General features: G+C 40.6%; 1 protein-coding gene across 2 annotated transcripts in view; it reads right to left on the bottom strand.

Annotated features, from left to right (window-relative positions):
• Positions 1-18,509, bottom strand: part of pex14 (peroxisomal biogenesis factor 14) — a 46,388-nt gene that overhangs the window by 2,570 nt on the left and 25,309 nt on the right. For both annotated transcript variants that reach the window (XM_044352134.1, XM_044352133.1), the window contains exons 4-8: positions 16,576-16,701; positions 14,062-14,147; positions 12,155-12,257; positions 8,122-8,219; positions 2,309-2,400 (exon numbers count right to left, since the gene is read on the bottom strand). In XM_044352134.1, the coding sequence (XP_044208069.1) occupies positions 2,309-2,400; positions 8,122-8,219; positions 12,155-12,257; positions 14,062-14,147; positions 16,576-16,701 (505 nt within the window). The remainder of the gene's footprint in view (positions 1-2,308; positions 2,401-8,121; positions 8,220-12,154; positions 12,258-14,061; positions 14,148-16,575; positions 16,702-18,509) is intronic.

Raw genomic sequence — 18,509 nt, 5'->3', positions numbered from 1 at the left:
AAGAGGGAGAAAGAAAATAAGGCCTCATCAAAAACCTTACTGTGATCAAAATGTGCGAAAAGAGCTTTCCCACGACGTAATCAGCCATAATTGGGCGAGCTGCAACCACAAAACTATATATAGCTTCTTAAGTCAGGTTCTCAGTGAGAACGTATCCTCAATGCAAGTTTACAGTTAAGCATGCAGCCACACACTAAGCATCCTATGTAATTCTCATAATTACAGCAGAGAAAATGTCTTTTCCCCCCCCAAACAGCCAGATGTTCATCACACCTGGAAAAGATGGTCTAAGATTTTTTTTTAATTACATCCACTGCAGCTTTTAAGATCAAAAAGACAACGTTGTATCATAATGGGATCAGCACTTCTCGGTGGTTAAGAAAACAGTTTGGAGATGATTTGGATCATTTGAAAAGGATGGGAACAAGTTTAGAGACAGATGGTGATACAGAGCCTTTAGTTTTGTGATTCAAGCCTTTGCCAGTAAATTCACTGCTAGAGTCAGGGTGAAGTCAAGACAGCAAATGACAAAGGGATTGTTACTGATTAGAATGTACGAGGGGAACAAAACATCCTCAACTAGACAGTTCTGAGGCAATTTTCGTCCTCGCCGGTTTTCTGATGTACACTCTTACTTCAGGCTTCATTATAGACACAGATACATAATCATGCATGCTAATGGGCCTGACTGAGCCAGGTTGTGCCTGACTAGATTGAGGAACAAAGCTGGAAAGAATGAGGGGATGTCTAGCAGTATACAATGAGACCTTTAACAACAGTAAATGCTTTACACCTTGTATTAATATGAGGCAGATATCAGATTTTATCCAGACAACAAATAACTAAAGTATCTGTCAATTCATGTAAATAATTTCTCTTGTTGTGTTTTTTTTTTTACTTGCACTCATCAAATGACTTAAAGTTCTATATCGTAGGAGCAATTATGCACATGTGTGGTTATCTTGCTTACCAATAAAAGCATTACGATACAGAAGACCAGCTGATGCCGGCAGTATGCTAATCGGCCGAGGCAAGTTGTGAAGTAAATGAAATCAGTATTATAACCTCTTGTGCCTCTGAGATTATACCTAAAAAAACATTTGAGATTAATGATTATGCATTAAGTGTGCGAGTAATTTGGAAGAGCAACGTGACGTTATGAAGTCTTTTCTTTTATTCATTCATATACAAACACAACCTTTAAGGCCATTAACAGCCTGAAACAGTACTGCAATGTAAAAGTGGGTATGCAAACATGACTGCACAATACTCAAACCATATACATACTTTGGAAACAGTTAGTAAGTTGACCTTGAGTCAAGATTTTTATTTTTTGTCAGAGCTTTCAACCACATCTGGCAGTCTTCTTCAGCAGATGGAGTTTATTCAATTATATCGATATGTCAAAGTCATAGACCAGATGCAAGCTGACAGCTATCTCTGAACCATACTGACAACTGAGCGAAGACCACTAGATGTGGTTGAAATCTCTACAAAAACTAGAAAGTGTACCCTGAGTTCAGGTTCTTCAAATTAATGTTTCACAAGTCAAAAATGAACTTTCACGCTCAGTGAACATGACTCTTCAAGGGGAACCGCACAACAGGCTGCTTGTCTTTTTTTCATTAAATCTGTTGTAATGATATTGGAGTCTTTAGTTGTGTTTTAATCTGACAATTAGTTGTTTTTCATGTCTTTTTCATATGTGCAAAACAACATAATAAATTATATATATATTTAATTATGTGGACAGCTTACAATATATTTTAATGTCAGGTATTAATGAAATAGGGTCAAAATCTCATCTTTTCATTATCAATTAATCTGTTGAGTATATTCTAAATTAATTGATTAGTTGTTTGCTTCAGAAAATTGTGAAAAATGTTCATTACCCTTTTGAAAAGCTGAAGATACAACCTAAAATGCTTTGTTTTGTCCCGATCAACAGTCCACAACCTTGAGATATTCAGTCTATTATCATAGAGGACTAAAGAAACCAGAAAATATACACATTTAAGAAGTTGGAACTATAGAAGTTTAGCATTTTTTCTTTAAAAATGGCTCAAAACGATGAATTAACTAATCATTGCAGCTTTACATGTTAACAGATGGAATGTTTGGCACTTGAGTCAATTACATATGAATATGGCAGTGCTTTATTCCTGTTTAACACCTTCACATGGTTCAAATGGACTGAATCCAGGGACTCAAAAAGGCTTGACAACAGTACACCCTGTGCCCTTAAACAAACACAAACACACACACACACACACCTGTGATGGGTGGGGGTCTGGATAACTTTTTTTACCTGCTGAGCAATAAGCCCTTCAAAGAGACGATCTCAGCTTTCAGCTCTCCAACTGTTTGGTTGTCCAGGATACGGTTGGTTGCAGACGATGCCTATAGGAAAAATACAAGGGAGACACACACACAACAACTGTCAATGACACACACATGCACTGTTCAGGTCACATGCAGGGTCACATCACAAAGTCAATATACGTCTTTCAACGGCTCCTCTGTTCTCACTTGGCACACTATGAAATGATAAAAAAAAAAAAAAAAAAAAAAGCTTTGTTTAAAAAAAGGACATACAAAGTAAACAAATATAGCAAATGCAAATGCTAAAAGCCACATGTTCTTGTATAGTCAGGTCATCTGTCAACTTTAACAACCTCACAACTGCCTACTGCTGGTGATGACAGAGCGGACAAACAATCATACTACAGTCACCTTTATGGACTTTGCTACTCAGAAAGTCCAGTGAGTGTGAATCATGCTGTTTTTACATAATTTTCCATACTATCTAGAAAAGGTTAGGCCAGTGTCCAGTGTTTTGGATAATGACTTTATCTTGAACAATGGCCACATTCATGAAGGCAGACCATAGCTTAGCAGTTTGTTTTGTTCTTTTTGTCTTTTATCAAAGGCATGTGTTATCACACACACTGCTGCAGCATGAAATGCTACAGGGTATAATAGCAAAGTATTTGAATAACAAATTGCTGCCCAAAATCTGTCTCTGCAGCACTTTTTAGGGGTAGGCAGGACTTTGCCCGAGGGAGCTATAAAATGATGAGTTTTGATAAAGGCTGAGAGAAGAAAATGGCATGGCAACAGTTGAATGTAACGATAAAACTGAATTCAGCTGCTGCCAAATCTTGTGGACTGTTGTCACACTTCAAAATGAACGATGTTATAGCAACTTAAACGGAAAGAGACTTGCTCGCACCAGAAACAGGTGTTTTCAGTGGGCCAGTGAGGTACCTCTATTGGGTAACAAGACACATGTTGCGAGATGTATAAAGAACGCACAACATTGTTTGAACGCACAACATTGTTTTTAATTTTTTCTGACTTTTCTCAAATCTTTGCATTTTTTTCTCATTCGGACAATTCCAAAAAATATATAAATGAAACTACCTGTGAATGCAAATCTTTGGTTGAGACAAATGCAGCCTGTGACGAGGAGTCGTGAGTAGGCATTGCTCGACTATATAGAGTCTCAAGCCAAAACGGTTGTGAACCAGTGATGTAGATAATTGCTACCCATTCTTAGTCTATTCCTGAATAAAAAGCACAAACATGTGCAAGAACAGGAGGACAGACTGATGAGACCAGAGGGAGGAGAGGGAGAAGACAAGGGAAAAAGTGGGATAAAAGAAAAGTAAAAACTGTAATTAAGACTCTCCTGACTCACCAGAGGAAGCTTGTTAGGAAGCATGGACCCCCTATCGAGGGGAGAGGGATAACTTGGACTCTTTCGCTTGTAATTAAATCTAAGAGAAATTAATTGAATCACATCTGAAAGGGATCAGACTCATTTACAGTGGAAGGAGGGAGGCAGAGGAGGAGAAGTGAAGGGATACAGAAAAGGAGGCGAGTGGGGGGAAGGAGGGTTTTTTTTTGGGCTCTTATCAGCTCCTAAACCTCGCTGATAAGGAGCCGTGTTTTAGAGGTGGTGCATTGGAGGCCTGCTGAAGACACTCTTATTACAGCCGTCACCTCATTAGAACCATCTTAATCCCTTGCCTCCCCAAGGCACCCGTATAATAAGGCTGGATTCTGCTTCTCTCTCATTTTACATCGAAAAAAATTAATTGCTGTATGGGCTGAGCTAAAAGACTTCCAAGGCACAGAATCAACTTCAGGAAAAGGTAGATTGCTCCAAATAATGTTTATATACTTAAATCACTTGACATGAGAAAAGAGCAGTGGGACTGTTAACCGCTCGCTACATACTATACATAACATACATTATCTACACAGCAACACCATATACCATCTCACATCAAGGCTTGTCACACAACACTACCTCTGACATATATGTCTTATTAAGTCTGAAGAAACCTAATTAAATGTTGGGCCAGTGCTGAATTTCAGCTTTGAGGTACATTATGTCAGTGTGTATACACACACATTGCGGAAGACTCTTATGTTAAGTGCACTAGGTGCTTGGGTAGAGGCTGAGTGGTGGGGTATCAATGACTGGAGAGATTGAAAGTATGTGGAACCTGAAGTGCTGACACATATCTAAACAGACCGCACAAGTGTGTGAGATGCGCTGTTTTAGCAAACTGCTGATCGAAATATTTAACCGCTGGGATGATTTAGCAACTTTGATTACAAAAGCACCATCAGTGAGATTCTGCCAGGTGTGTGGATATAGAGCACATCACACAGAGCTCTTTAATATTTGACTTTGCAATGCAGAATTCAACCACGATGCATTCGTTTTTTGCTACTGTACTGTACTTAACTTTAAAATTTGCATGTAAAATGTATGTATGCAATTTTGGCTGGTAAGCTACAATATATCCCTATTTTTTTAATATCTATATCAATGCATGCGCCCAAATGTGTTTCTATGATTCATTATATTATACAATTATATTTACCTATTTAAAAAAAGTGTTAAAAAACAAAATCTTTCTCCACTGAACCTTAAATATTGTGCATGTGACTGGAATTCATTTTGCATTTGATTTAAATGTCTATATAACCAAAAGTTTGACTCCGTGATTCAGTTTTTTTTTCTATTTGCTGGTTTATATCACAGACACATGAGGCTTTTCTTGGATCCATATGACCTTTTAATAAACCTCTTTATTTCTATGTTCATGTCAATTTCCTTGTTATGTCACTGATTTGAACCACCTGTCCTACAGGTTACATAAGATACTCTGATGATTGATGTTTTCACCCTGAAGAAGGCATCATGCAAAAATGATGTTTGACTTCTACCGTACTTCCTGCTGTACAGATGCAGGGCTCTACGGGCTCTGTGTGGCCTTAACGTTGGAGAGTATGATTCTGCGCTTGGCACTGCACATTGCCAAAGGCTTTATGCACCAACAAACATCCAACGAACAAATGAACCAACCGACCATAACCAAAATAACACAAAGCTCAACCTATAAGAGATATGCCGCCTATTTAATTATCAGGCACCACTACAGCGGCTAGATGTGTTTTTACTGTGTTAATACTGTAGATAGTAAAGATTTCCTCTAACTGGTTTAAAAGCCTTGTAACTAATATGTCTCGGGTGGGCGCCTGGGTGCGATAGGGGTCGGCCTCTTTCTGCTGGTTAACTAAGTGCTTCAAGAAAAAAAAAAAAAGATATATATATTACAAGCACAGAAAAAAAAGACTATCAACTCTAGCAGCACCCAAGGACGGCAACGCATCTGGCTAAATGAAGATAAATGCCTGTGGACCATTAGCAACAAGATAAGATCTTTAACAAGCCTTGTTTAAGAGTGTCTGAAGGCAAATTAATTCACAGTTACTCTGCCGGCAGACAGTGTGTTTTCGTGTAACGCATGTATATTTATGATGGAATTAGTTTCAAAAGGAAGTCCCCAGAGGAGTGTTTTTGAGTGGAAACACGGGTACAGTGCAATTGATTTCACTCTATTTATGCACTTTCCCACTGGCAGTTCGTCTCGCGCAAGCAAGGAGGCGGTTTCTAATCTTCTATGTGGTATCCACTAATAAAGAAAACGATCAGTGAGTTGAGACAGCGGGGCAAACACAGTTAACAGGCAGATTTGTAATGATAATGGGGCAGAAATAGACTTAGCTGTTTAACATCGGGGATGAATCATCCTGAGGCAAATCTATCCTTGAGTTAGGCGTTTAACACCAGTGGTAGAATACAGCAACATGTGAATGCTGTTAAGGATAACTGAGAAAACAGTGAAAAGGAGAGAAACTGTCCCAGGCCCTAAAGTCTGGAAATGTGCAGCATCAGCGTGTGCTCTGTGTGTGTGTGTGTGTGTGTGTGTGTGTGTGGACATGAGTCAGTCTTCCATAATGAGGCTCCCAGTTTAGGGACAGTGTACGCACTCCGCAATTGACCGGTTTCCAAACTACAAGAAATGTTTACTTAGCAGCTGAGGAAACAGAAGTCTCCATGTGTTTCGGGTTAAAGGCACATTTCCGCGTTGAGAGGTATAATTGCTAAGCGTGGCGCACTTTGAGCGGCGTGGTGAGGCAAACCCTGAAAGCCGCAAACGGTGAATGATAAGTAGCTCGCCAGTTCCAACATGTGTTTCTTATCAAACATCCCGGACCTGAAAACAATTTCCCAATTTCCCCCATGGCCAGAGACAACAGAGAGCCTTGTGCCGACTCACAGGGAAAATTTAAGATCAACACTATAGCTATAAAGCAGAGTTTATGATTTGTTTAATGGGTGATTTGATGTGAAATATACTTTTTATACACTACCTCTGTCCAACAAGGCACTCATAGCAAATGAAGTAGACACTTTTTAATCCAATCTGTGATTTGGAGATGATGAATGAAAAGAAAAAACATCCCTTGTTGCTCTATGTTGCGGAAGGAACTCATTGTTTAAAGTGACTCAAGCTGACTGACAGAAAACCATCAGGTTCAGACCAGCATGGAGTCCAATCAGATCATGATTCCTATGTACACACATGCTGATTTTGGGCCACCGCTGCTTCCTTATACCACTCAGAGCAACTGCGTGGCTGAAAACTTGAAACGGCACAAAATGAGCCATGAGTCGTCAGTTTTTTGATGAATCTCGTCCGGGGAAGAGATTCATATTTTTCTTCCTCGTTGCCTGTGCCGAAGCAGATGTGTCCGCATATGTTTTCCTGCAATATCCAGATGCTACAGTGAAACACCCATGTGCTTAACAAGCTGTGGACATAAAACATTGTCTAAGATTGTCTCTTCCAAGGCACTTTTTTTTAGAGCCCAGACATCATAAAGCGATTTATGACCAGCGTTATAAAAAGCAAGCAACATTTCATTCCCGCGCATAAGTTTTTAGAACAATCACTCAGTCCGATTCACCTAAACACTTACAATTCTGAGAAGATTATGAACACTGTCTATAAAAACCAAGGCGAAGAGGAACGACAATATGGCTAAAGATTATGGTCCCATGATGAGATGCACCATACTTTTTTGTAGCTTGTGTTCTGATGATATACAGTATAATAAGCCTGTCTATCTTAGGCAGTTATGACCCAGGGCAGCGCAAGAGAGTTTAGTACACAGAGGCCTCGAGAAACCTTTTCTCCCTCCTCATCAATCTAAAAATTTCAACCCAGCAACTTTACGTTCACTGAGCTCTTCTGTAATTTCAAAGTTACTGCCTGTCTAGCATCAAGCAAAAACATCAATCATACCATAACAGACCTTAAAGGTGCAGTCCGTAACTTTAGTGCCCAAACTACAGCAAAGCTGCACTTATTGCCGGCTTTGTAAAGTTGTTTCATCTCAGTTGGTTTCTACTAAAAATATAATAACACAAAAATATTTATTGAATCAATCAAGTAAGCCAAGTGTGACTTAACAAGCCAGAATGAAATTTCTCTATTTTGGAATATAGGGAGCATGTTAAACTGCGGTAAATGAGCAAATTTCAGCTTTAAATGAATTACAGTCAGAATAAATGCTAAAATCCAGTTTAATCCAGTAAACCAGTGAAAGGAGAAGGTGACGCAAAAAAAAAAAAAAAATTAAAATAGTTTGGAGTGGTAAACAGAGGTTAAACTGAAACACTGATGTTCCAGTAAATCTCAAATTGCTAGTGTTGGTAAGCGAAGGCTGGTGGGTTGATGATGAGGTGGTAGTTACCTCTGCTGCAGCCAGTTCCTGTGAGAGCTCCTGGATTCTCTGCTGCTGCTGGATCAGGAGCTCCTGGAGGGAAACCAGGGTCTGCTGCAGTTGGCTGACTGTGGGAAGAAGCACAACAACAGATGGTAAAGTCAGCAAACTTCAAACAAACAAACAAAAAAGGAAGGAAGTAAGATGGTGGGAAAAGGTTGTTTTGGTGTCACGAAACTGACATTTTTCATTCCGTTAAAAAGAGACAATGAGACTCAACTCGTGTCACTAATCAAAGCCGTCCTCTAAGAATTGTAATCAAAGCTAATACCTGGTAACTTAAGTCGCAGCTTTTTGGTCCGAGGCGCTCAGGGTAGAGGGTGGGAAGAGGGGGGCACATAGGATGGAGATATTAATCTCTAGTGTCTGAACTTAAATCAAATAACAGTCTCTAACCTTCCATTATCCACCCAGACACTGCCTTAATGCATCTTAAATCCTCAAACGATCAACAAAGGAAAAAACAAGGCTCTCATTTGGGAGGAGGCTGCCAGACAAAATGTCCCCCCTAATCCTAATAAATATTGTTCTTTTTCCATTGACTTTGAAGATTGAATTAGTTCAAGTGTTGGTGTTGGACGAGGGTGTATGATTTCAAATAACACCGGGCACAGTTTGTTGCACCCTGCTTCCAGTCACGCGTGTATTACCAAACAATGCATTAAGTTCCCCCGAGCTGATTATATTACAGAAAACCAATAAACATTCATATAAATCATGGGCGTGTAAAGTGTTAAATCAAGCCTAATAGGATTAACATCAACAGATATTGTGGCGGTCTACTGCTGAGGTTGTCAGGCCAATGGTTAAAAGCCTGAGCTGCAGCCGGCTGGACGGGATGTAAAGAACCCTCCTCTCACATTAACCCAGGCCCGGACAAAAGACAGAGCCCTGCTTGGAGGCTTGTGTTCCTTTTGAAAAAAAACCAACACAGACAAAATATTTGATCTTTCAAAGAAGCTAATATCTTGTAGTGACACCTGTGTTTAAATGGGTGGAGTTGTATCAATATAGGTGGGGTGCTGAAAACGTTTGATCTGTTTATGCTTGCAGAATCCTACAGAATACGAGTTGGAGCAGGATCGCTGGTTGGGCCAAAAAACTGTTGTGCAAACAGTTTCAGTTGGTAACTAGGTTTGTGATCCAGAGTGTGACCAACCTTTCTGAAGACGGTAATAAAAACTAAAATACCGCAGCCATCCCTGCTTAAAAAGGTGTTACTATGACAGGGTGTGCACGCTAAACCGAGAGCTGCCCTATTAGTGTCTGATTCCACCTCACCACAAAACAGCTTATCCAGATGTGCGGGTCAGTCTGCCAGCCTGTAATGCTGCGCCTCCTGAATTACTACTGGCACTGCTTTTTTAGCCATTTCAGCCAAACAGTTAACAGTCCCGACTCTTTTCATGTCTCCCCACAAAGTTGACTCCTTTGTACTGTGCAGACACTTGACAAAAATGCATAACTTCTTATCCACAGTTATCACAGATATGAAGCCAAGAATAATGAAGTCAATGACTTTGGCCGGGCATGAATCAAAAAGAGGCAGCGGCTGCGATATGTGTGAGTGTGTGCGTGCGTGTGAGAGTGAGAGAATCAAGAGACAAGATGATGTGTGAGGCTTGCAGCTGCTGTGAGGAGGGTGCACATTGTGTATTCAGTAAATTATTCAGTAAATACCTCAATATAATGTACACTACATATGTCCAGGCCAGTCTCTGTCTTTAATGGCCAGCTGGTCACCAATATGGCTCCTACCGACAAAGAGTGCCCAAACAGCCGCACAATTCCATTACAGCCTGGGTGCGCTGAAGGAGTTCCAAGATCCATTCATTAATTGTCTGTGTGAAGTTGTAGGCAAATCATAATGGGAGTCAAGGCCCCTACTCTCGAGCTGGGGCTGGCGAGAGAGACTAATGTAGTCCCCATTCAAAAGGATACATCACCTCATTGCACCCGGCACTAGAGAAATACATGAACTTTAACAAAAGGGGGTTCAAGCAATTGGCAGCAGTGAGGCATTCGGTCACTATTACTCAGTGCAGCAAGGAGAGAGGGAGCGAGAGGAAGAGGAAGACAAAGGGAAAGCAGGGGGAGAAAAACTCTCAGTGTAATTGCAACCCCTCTCCCCAACTGTTAACTACAACAGTCATTAACTACAATAGCAGCTTGGCTACTGCAGTCATAGCAAATTAGTTCCCCACACTGGTTGAAGAAAAGCCCCGTGTTTTTTTTTCCACTGGAGTCTCACCTACTCATTGCAAAACACAAGAGGACTCCTACTGTGAAATCCTGTCTTTACCGACAAACAAAACAGGGTTTGTACGTTGGCAAATCTCCAAAAAGTGATAAGTAGAGCAAGAATGGGCAGTGAAATAGCCAGAGGAAATGTGTTTGCATAGTTGGGAGAAAATGACCATAAAAGAGCATATATTTGTTAATCAGATTCAGGGTGGCACACCTCGCACGCAATCTCACACAATTGCTGCCCTCCACCTACCTTAGCCAGCCAGAAAACAATAGCATGGGTGTGACTGGATGAAATGATAACAGCCATATTTTCATTTACACTATGTTAGTCCGTGACAGCAGCTGTAAACTCAAACACTTAATTTGTTTTAATTTGGAGATGAAGGAAAAATAAAACAAGGGATGCTTGTGTTTAAACTGACAAGATCATATTGTTGATTCAAGTCTTTGTCTCTCTACTGTTCCAAGGTTGATGGTAATTCATACTGTTTTTCTAACAAACCTGGCAAATACAGAGATTAATTTGGCTACTGGCTTTTACTAACAAACTCACTTTAGGCATAAAGAACTCCTGAAGGGAAGTCTTTACTTTGTTTGGTTATCTCATACAGACAGGTGCACACAGCTCATGTACAACTCAGTGTGACCTAATTACATTTCAAAGGAATTAATAATATTTATAATATACATATTTTGATCTAACAGTTCATAATTCAAACAAAAAAGTCAAACACTGACCTAAATCATGTCAAATGCCATTAAAGGTGTAAAATCTCATGACAGTGAGTCAAAATACACAGTATTAGATTTGCTTTTAATGTTTGATTTAATGTCCTGATACCATGTGCCTTAACTGTGTTTTAGTCCACTATATCCTTATATTTAATTTGTCATGTAAAGTGCCCCGGAGGGTCTTGAAAAGAGCTCTATAAATTAAATAAATTATCATTATAAAAATATAAACAAACAAAGATAAAACTGTAGTTTCCAGTGTGCCTGTTTTTCTGCCAGCTCACTCATCTCAAATGGGGATTGGTACGTTTCAGGTGAAAACACACTTCAGTTCAACACAACTGCTAACAAGACCAAACTTTCTCAGAGTGCCTCTCTCATTTACGCCTCCCTGGATTTTTAATTATACTGACGAAGAGCTAGGAAAGCATCTCTCTCCCTCCTTCTCTCTCTCTCTCTCTCCATGTCTGACAGCCAGGTTGAGATTCCTCACCTGTCCAACATGGGAGCCGCACCTGTCACTGTGCACTTAATCACACTAGGGCCAGTGCTGAGCCCAGACGCCACACAGTGCCATGCCGCACGCACATCCAACAAATACACACGCGCGCACACATACGTACATACGCGCACACAAAATTAAAATGAACTTTCTCGCCACCTACGGGGAAGAGGGTAGATGATGATGATGGCGGTGGAGGTTTGGATTGGGGGGGTGAGGTTGGTGCAGAAAGGGGGTGGTGGGGGGGCAGGGATGGAAAGGGGGGGAGTGAGAGAGGATGGGCGGAGGGGGAGAAAAGTTGTCATTTCCCAACTCCTCATTAATATTCCGAGGTTAAGAGCTTTTCAGCGAAACGTAATTAATTGAGCCCGAGCCTGACAGTAAACAAGCAATTTCAAATTAAAGCGAAATGACAGCGGCGTCATTTGTTAAAAACGTGCGGGGCCCCCCGATTTTGGCGACAGATAAATGAGGGAAAATGTTAAGGAGGGAGAAAGTGATGAAGATATTAATCTTCACCTGTCTGTGTCAGCGTGCCACTCATTGCCGCAATGTTGCTTTCCATCCTCTGCAGATGCTTCTTGTCCTCTCGGCTGCCCATAATGAGGGGAAGGATGTATTTCTGCAATTAAAAGCATGGCACAATATTACACTTCTCTCTGGTGGGAAGGGACAGAAAGATGAGGAAAAGACAGGGCCACCTAGACTCAGTAGAGGAGGGTCAAAGGCATTGTTTTATTGGACTAGTGAGGATTAGCTGCATGCATTTTTACAGACAAGTGTCCGAGCGACTGATTCAACCCTTTAACAATCTTGAGCCCTTTCCCAGATTAAACAAAAAAACCCAAACAGATTAATATATAATGAAAATACAGTGCTTAAAAACATAATACCAGTAAAATAAATGAATGAATGCCTGAAAAAGACAGTGAAAGAAAGAGACAGGCCTACAGGAAAAAACATGATGGTTAACACTGAAAATAGTTCTCCAAAACCAAAAACAATGTTATGTTTATCATCTCTCTGCCACTGAATGAACAGAACTTTACCAAAATGATAGGTATGTCTGACAGCTAAATGAGGACGTTTGTTATCCAGTATGACTGTTACCCAGATGAACAGCTTGTGAGCGTCTCACTGAATCCTTCGTCTGTGTGCGTGGAGCAGAGCTAACCAAATGCAATCAAAGTCCATATGACCCCGGAGGACCCCACTGAACTTCAAAATCATAAATTTCTTCTTGTTTTTAAAGACTGCATAAAGATCACTTAATCCCTCGCAGCCAGTTTGCAGCTCGCTGCTGTCCGAGCCAGGTTTTCTCTCCAGCTCAGGTGCCAACAGGCCACACCAGTGCAAGTAATAAACACTTTTTAGAGAAAAAGATTAAATGAGTGTCAACACGTGGTAATTAATAAGTGGGTTGCTGGGAGTGTGGTGTTTACAAGGTGCACCATAACATAAATAAAGTATGGGCAGAAGCCTGGACATATGGTGCGACTGGCGCTACGCTCCAGTGACATGACAGCAACCTGTGCCGTCCCGCCAGGGAATCCCACCTCCCAGGCGAGCAGTGGCTGGCAAACCCTGCAGCACGTAGGAAACAGAGGACTGGTACAGTGTGTATTTTCGTAAGCTTAAGACTGCAGGGGTAGAGGCATAAGGGACAAGAGACCCTGAATGTGCATGCGCAGCCTTATGAAAGGCTGTGTAAAGAAGGATGAAATAATATGACATAACAGGATCTAAAGAGAAGCCAATATGTCTGACAGGGTCAGGTAGGCATATGCATGTACATGGTAGCGCTCCCTTTCGCTCTCTTACACACAGAGGAGAACGGCCTGTCATCTAGGCCAAGAGCTACTGCTAAAGCTCCTGTCCTCCTCTAAAACGAGAGTAATGGCTTCCACATGCCACTCAGACTACTACTAACAACCACTATGGGATTAATGTCACCAGGGACAAGGGGCCTCATATGAGCTCATGTTCAAGGGCTGCTAAGCCCGATAAAAACCAGGGTGATTATTTTTAGGCGGTAGGACGTCAAAAAAATGGTTGTGTGCTGTGTTAGCAACTATATTTTTAAAGGAAAAAACATATATTTGAGAAGAGGAGGGAAGGGGAAGTTAAAAAGAAGGGGGTTCAAATGAGATCATGCTTTGACGTAAAGCAGGGTAGGTTTAATAACAAGACCAGAGCGATGTTACATACTGCAGAGGCGCCTTCTATTCTAGCACAGTAATTCATCATAACTGATGGACTTGCTAAGCCCACCAATTTAAATGTAATATCAGGGAGAGCCAGTACTGACAGATCTCAGGATGCAAAGTATAAAACATATTACAAATTTTAGAGAAACATTAACCACCAAAAACAAAGTTGGTTAGGGAACGTAGTCAAAAGGGTAAAAGAAGCAGGGAGTGACCTACCTTGTAAAGCTGATGAAAACCAAAGGCGATGCCCACCATAATGATGGTGAGGGCACCATAGTCTCTCCATCTGTAGCCTGCTGGACCTGGAGAAAAAGATAAAGCATTTTATCACAGTGAAATATAGTAAAATTAACGTTTAGAGACTGATAAGAAACATTTCATGTGGTAGAAATCCTTCGGTCTTCTGGTATCCAAATCAACCATTAAATATCTTGTTAGATGAAGCTGAAAGATCCATACCACTGTCTCTGCAAGTTTTAGCTGCTTAACTACAAATCATGTACACTTCAAATTTTTTGTGAGAGTTTATAAATGCATATTAGACATTTTAAGGTTTGGGAAGTACTTATTTACTACCAGCAGGCCCTGGTTTCCATTAATTTACATACATTGTTGCATGGTAATGGAATTCACCATGATTGATTATAAAACACAAGGAAGTTTTAAGAGTCTGCTAATTGAATTTTATACTGTACAGAAATGAATGGGAGCCGATGGATGTCTGCTCGATAGAAAAAAACATACATTGACCATACACTGAAAACACCAGCAAAGTGGTTTGCAGAATGGTTAGATGTGATGTTAAAGCAGCTGTTTTTATAAAAAAAAAAGAAAAAAAAAAAAAGGATCATATGACCCCATATAATATGATTGGCTTTGGTGTTACCGTCATTTAATCTATTTATTATCTGTTTAAGAAAAACGTCTGACTCATTAAGGGTAAGTGTGAAGAGCCGTCTATATCCTGCTCTTCCAGAAAGGACACCATTGTCTTCTACTTATTTTGGCGTGGGCCCTCAAAAATATGGACCGTTTAAATCTTTAAACAAACGAAACAGACAGGAAGGTGACTGAGTGTTGGTGTGTGTTTGTGTGTTTAGAAGTTGACTGTTTTGCTGAGTGACAGATAATGTGAAAGCATGTCTTTGTGCAAGCTGTCATCTGGGTAGGCCAACTGTCTGTCAAAGTGGAAATTCCCCACATAAGGGAGGCATTCAACTGAAAATGTCACTAAACAACAAACAGGTCTTGAGGAAATAAGAGTTTTTTCTTTTATTCACTCTGATGGAGCCAAAATGAATAGGAAATTATCAGAGGCTAGGCCACTACAGTATACCATTGATATTCTATTACAGGTTTGATTTCACCTAATGGGTTATGTGGTACATTGTTTACTGGCTTGAAGTAAGTAAACCAGATTGATGTTGCTTCTCACCACTTGTGTGATTTGACATGCAAATCAAATGAGAGACCCACTGTCATATTGGACTATATGGTATATTTTCAAGGTGAATGCCATTTTATTCTCCTTACTCAAGGGCACTTTTCATTGCCGCCGCGGCATTCAGGGATGAACCTGTAACCTTTCCTATCGAAAATTCTGAATCATTCTCCAACACATCCATATGGTAACCACATAAATTTGGGTCTTCATCAACATTATAGCTGCGATACACTGTCACCTATCCAAGAATACTGTGCTTCTGAAAGGCCTGGGAGTCCTTGGTATGGGTGGTTGACCCTGAACAAGCCTCACTGCATCACCAGGGGTCTTCACTTGCTCTTTTCCCCCCCTTTAGGACCTTCCATTCTTCCTCTGTCTCTCCCTTTTTCTCCAGCACTTCCACTCTGCCATCTTCCTTTTTTTATTTGGTCACTTAAGCTGTGGAACTGTGGTCTCCATCCCCCGTTTTTCCAATCTCCTCTCAAATTTATTGGGTTCAGTGGAGGCCTTCCTGTCCTTCTACCGCGTGGAAATAGAGATCAGAGTATCCATTACTTCGACAGAGATGGATGCGGGTCCCCGTGCACCGTCCCCATAACAAGGACATCAAAGGGAGGTAGCCCCCTCTTTTCGGCATGACCCCCCATACAAGACTCCCCGCTCTCACCTCATTATGCAGCTCCCTTATAGCCGTTTTGATATAAAACCCCCCACTATGGACGGAGAGCCGCGAGTCTCCCTAACTACATGGCCATCCCATCAACATCACTTTCATTACAAAACATGAGATGCCGGGGGAGTCAAGGACAGTGTGGTAATAAATGAGGGTGGAATACATCTGGAATCATTGTCATATGGGTTAAGCATTACGTGGACTTCATTCTGCATTGGTAAATCAGTGGACAGCACTCATAACCTCCTGAGGTAATAAAGATACAGGTTGCGGTGTGGGGTCTTGCCAGGGTGGAACCCCTTGCAACAGAATGGCAAGGGAGACTTCATGAGCTTGTGCTGTGCAATGTCATATTCCTTGTGTCTGAATTCACAATCACTGCAAATGTTGCATGATATACAATACTGTAGTGCTTGTAAAGATCCAGGTATTTGGTGAGCTATGAATAATCCTGTATGGTGGGTGGACGTTACTTAAAAAAACAAGAGGGATCTAAGTTACAAATTAAACTCATCTACTACAAAAACCTTTTTTCCCCCCCCAGGTGAGACAGTGCACATGAATATTAATATTATGTATATGCACCAGGGGAGACAATGATGTGTGCACTCACTGTGTGGTACAGTAGCCAGTTGAGTTGCATGGAGTTGATGTGGGGGCCCTAAAGGACTCAGAGGCAGGACTTCTTCTGTGCTGCCAGAGCGCTGGATGGCCAACTCTACCTCCTCATCCGTCAGCCCTGGAATCAAGAGACACACCTTTAAGACATTCGGAGGGGGTACAGTGACTGTGTGTTAACGGAAAACACCAAAGGGCTCCTCGGCTATCATAGCTTATGCTTATATACTTCCCAAGGTCCTCACAAATCTTTTAAGAACAATTTAGAGAAAAGTATGACAAATTTTCATTCAATTTTACCTACCCTCTTCTTAAAAATGCATTTTCATTTCATAATTCAAAAATTCCGTTGAGAGTTTCTGTTTCAGGGCCATCCATCAAAGGAAGATAGTGTGGAAAGGTTCGCACAATGAAATCTGAAACTCTGCTAGCCTATTAACTGCCACCAAAGGCAAAGAAAATAAGAGTCTGTCCACTTCTCCAGTTATATTTCCCAAGTGGAGATTTCATACACCCCAGACAGCGAAAATGCATTATTTTAATTTCTTCATTGTAATGTAAATGTATTACATAATTTTGCAAATGCCAATATAATTTAATCTTCAGATCTTTTTAATGATTTTAGTGATGATTAAATTGCAAAGGGCTCCCTGATGGAGAATCAGAGGGGAGGAGAAAAAAAATCTAATATGAACATCTCCTTTTGTGGCAAGAAAGGATTTTATTTCAGGCGCCATATGCTGCCATTGCTGTGGGTCTCATCTTTTAATGAGCATCTTAGTCTAAACAAAGGATAATAATTATAACTTTTGATGAACTACATGAACTACATGAAAAAATCTGAACTGTATTAACCAATTTATAGCAAAATAATTGTGAGAAAGCTGAAGACAATGAACCACAACTGGTATGTAAAGAAGTTTTTCGATACTGATGAGCTCGGTTTACCTTTTGATGAAAAATCAGTCCATATTATCATGTTGTGTGTTGCTATTTGTAGCTTATCAGTGTGTCTCTCACTAGCATTTTACCATTACTTCCTTGAGCCATTTCCCCTGCTTGCTGACAGTAAATCCCCTTTGTAAAAGAGCCTTTTAGTTGAACTATTCCCTCAGGATCGAGAGAATTTACAAATGCTCAGAATGAGCTTCCTCCATGCTTTGAGGACATCGAGCGATTGGAAAGGGCTCAGTTGCAAGTGTTTCAAGTGATGTTTGTTACGTTTTCATTAATAGTAACTGCTAAGAGCCAGATACTAATAACTCTGATACGGACCTCCAGAGTGCTCTCCCACAAGATACAGTAATACCCATGTGAAGTGTTACTGTGTAGTGTGTAAACTTGTAAAGGAGAAGTTTCCTTTTCTTAGAGTGAACTGGATATTATAACCAAACTCTTTTAATCATATGATTCCTCATATTTAAATATCTGTTTAAGCTGTCTAATTATGTGTCAGATCCGAATATGAGGCTGAACCTTGATCAGAAATCCCACTTTAACCTATCCTTGTATCAGCAGTGTGAAAGCATAAAGAAATCCTTTGATAATCTACCACATTGCTTATGCCAAGAGGAGGTCCCTCCCGTCACCTATTTAAATGCTCCGAGGACCTCAAATGGCCATGAAAATTGTTGAATAATTGAAGGCAAATATTGGCCGGCCTGTAGTCTACAGCAGGTCCTGAGTGCCAGGAAGTGGTGAGCGCCATGTGCTGAGTTTGTGCAGTCAGACTGCACTGTCAAATAAGCAATAATGTGTCCCTGGACTCCTGATTCATCTGACCACAGCAGACTACATGGTGGCAGACTATTGAGTGAGACATGCAAGGATTACGGTTTCACTGAATGAGAAGAAATAAAAACATGTTTCAAGTTTTTCCTTTCACCTTGAAATGTTAAGTCTAAAAAAAAAAATCTACATTTATGCTGC

Source organism: Thunnus albacares, chromosome 5, assembly GCF_914725855.1.
Source record: "Thunnus albacares chromosome 5, fThuAlb1.1, whole genome shotgun sequence".
Taxonomy (NCBI): Eukaryota; Metazoa; Chordata; class Actinopteri; order Scombriformes; family Scombridae; genus Thunnus; species Thunnus albacares.
This window is presented reverse-complemented; position numbering and strand designations above follow the sequence as displayed.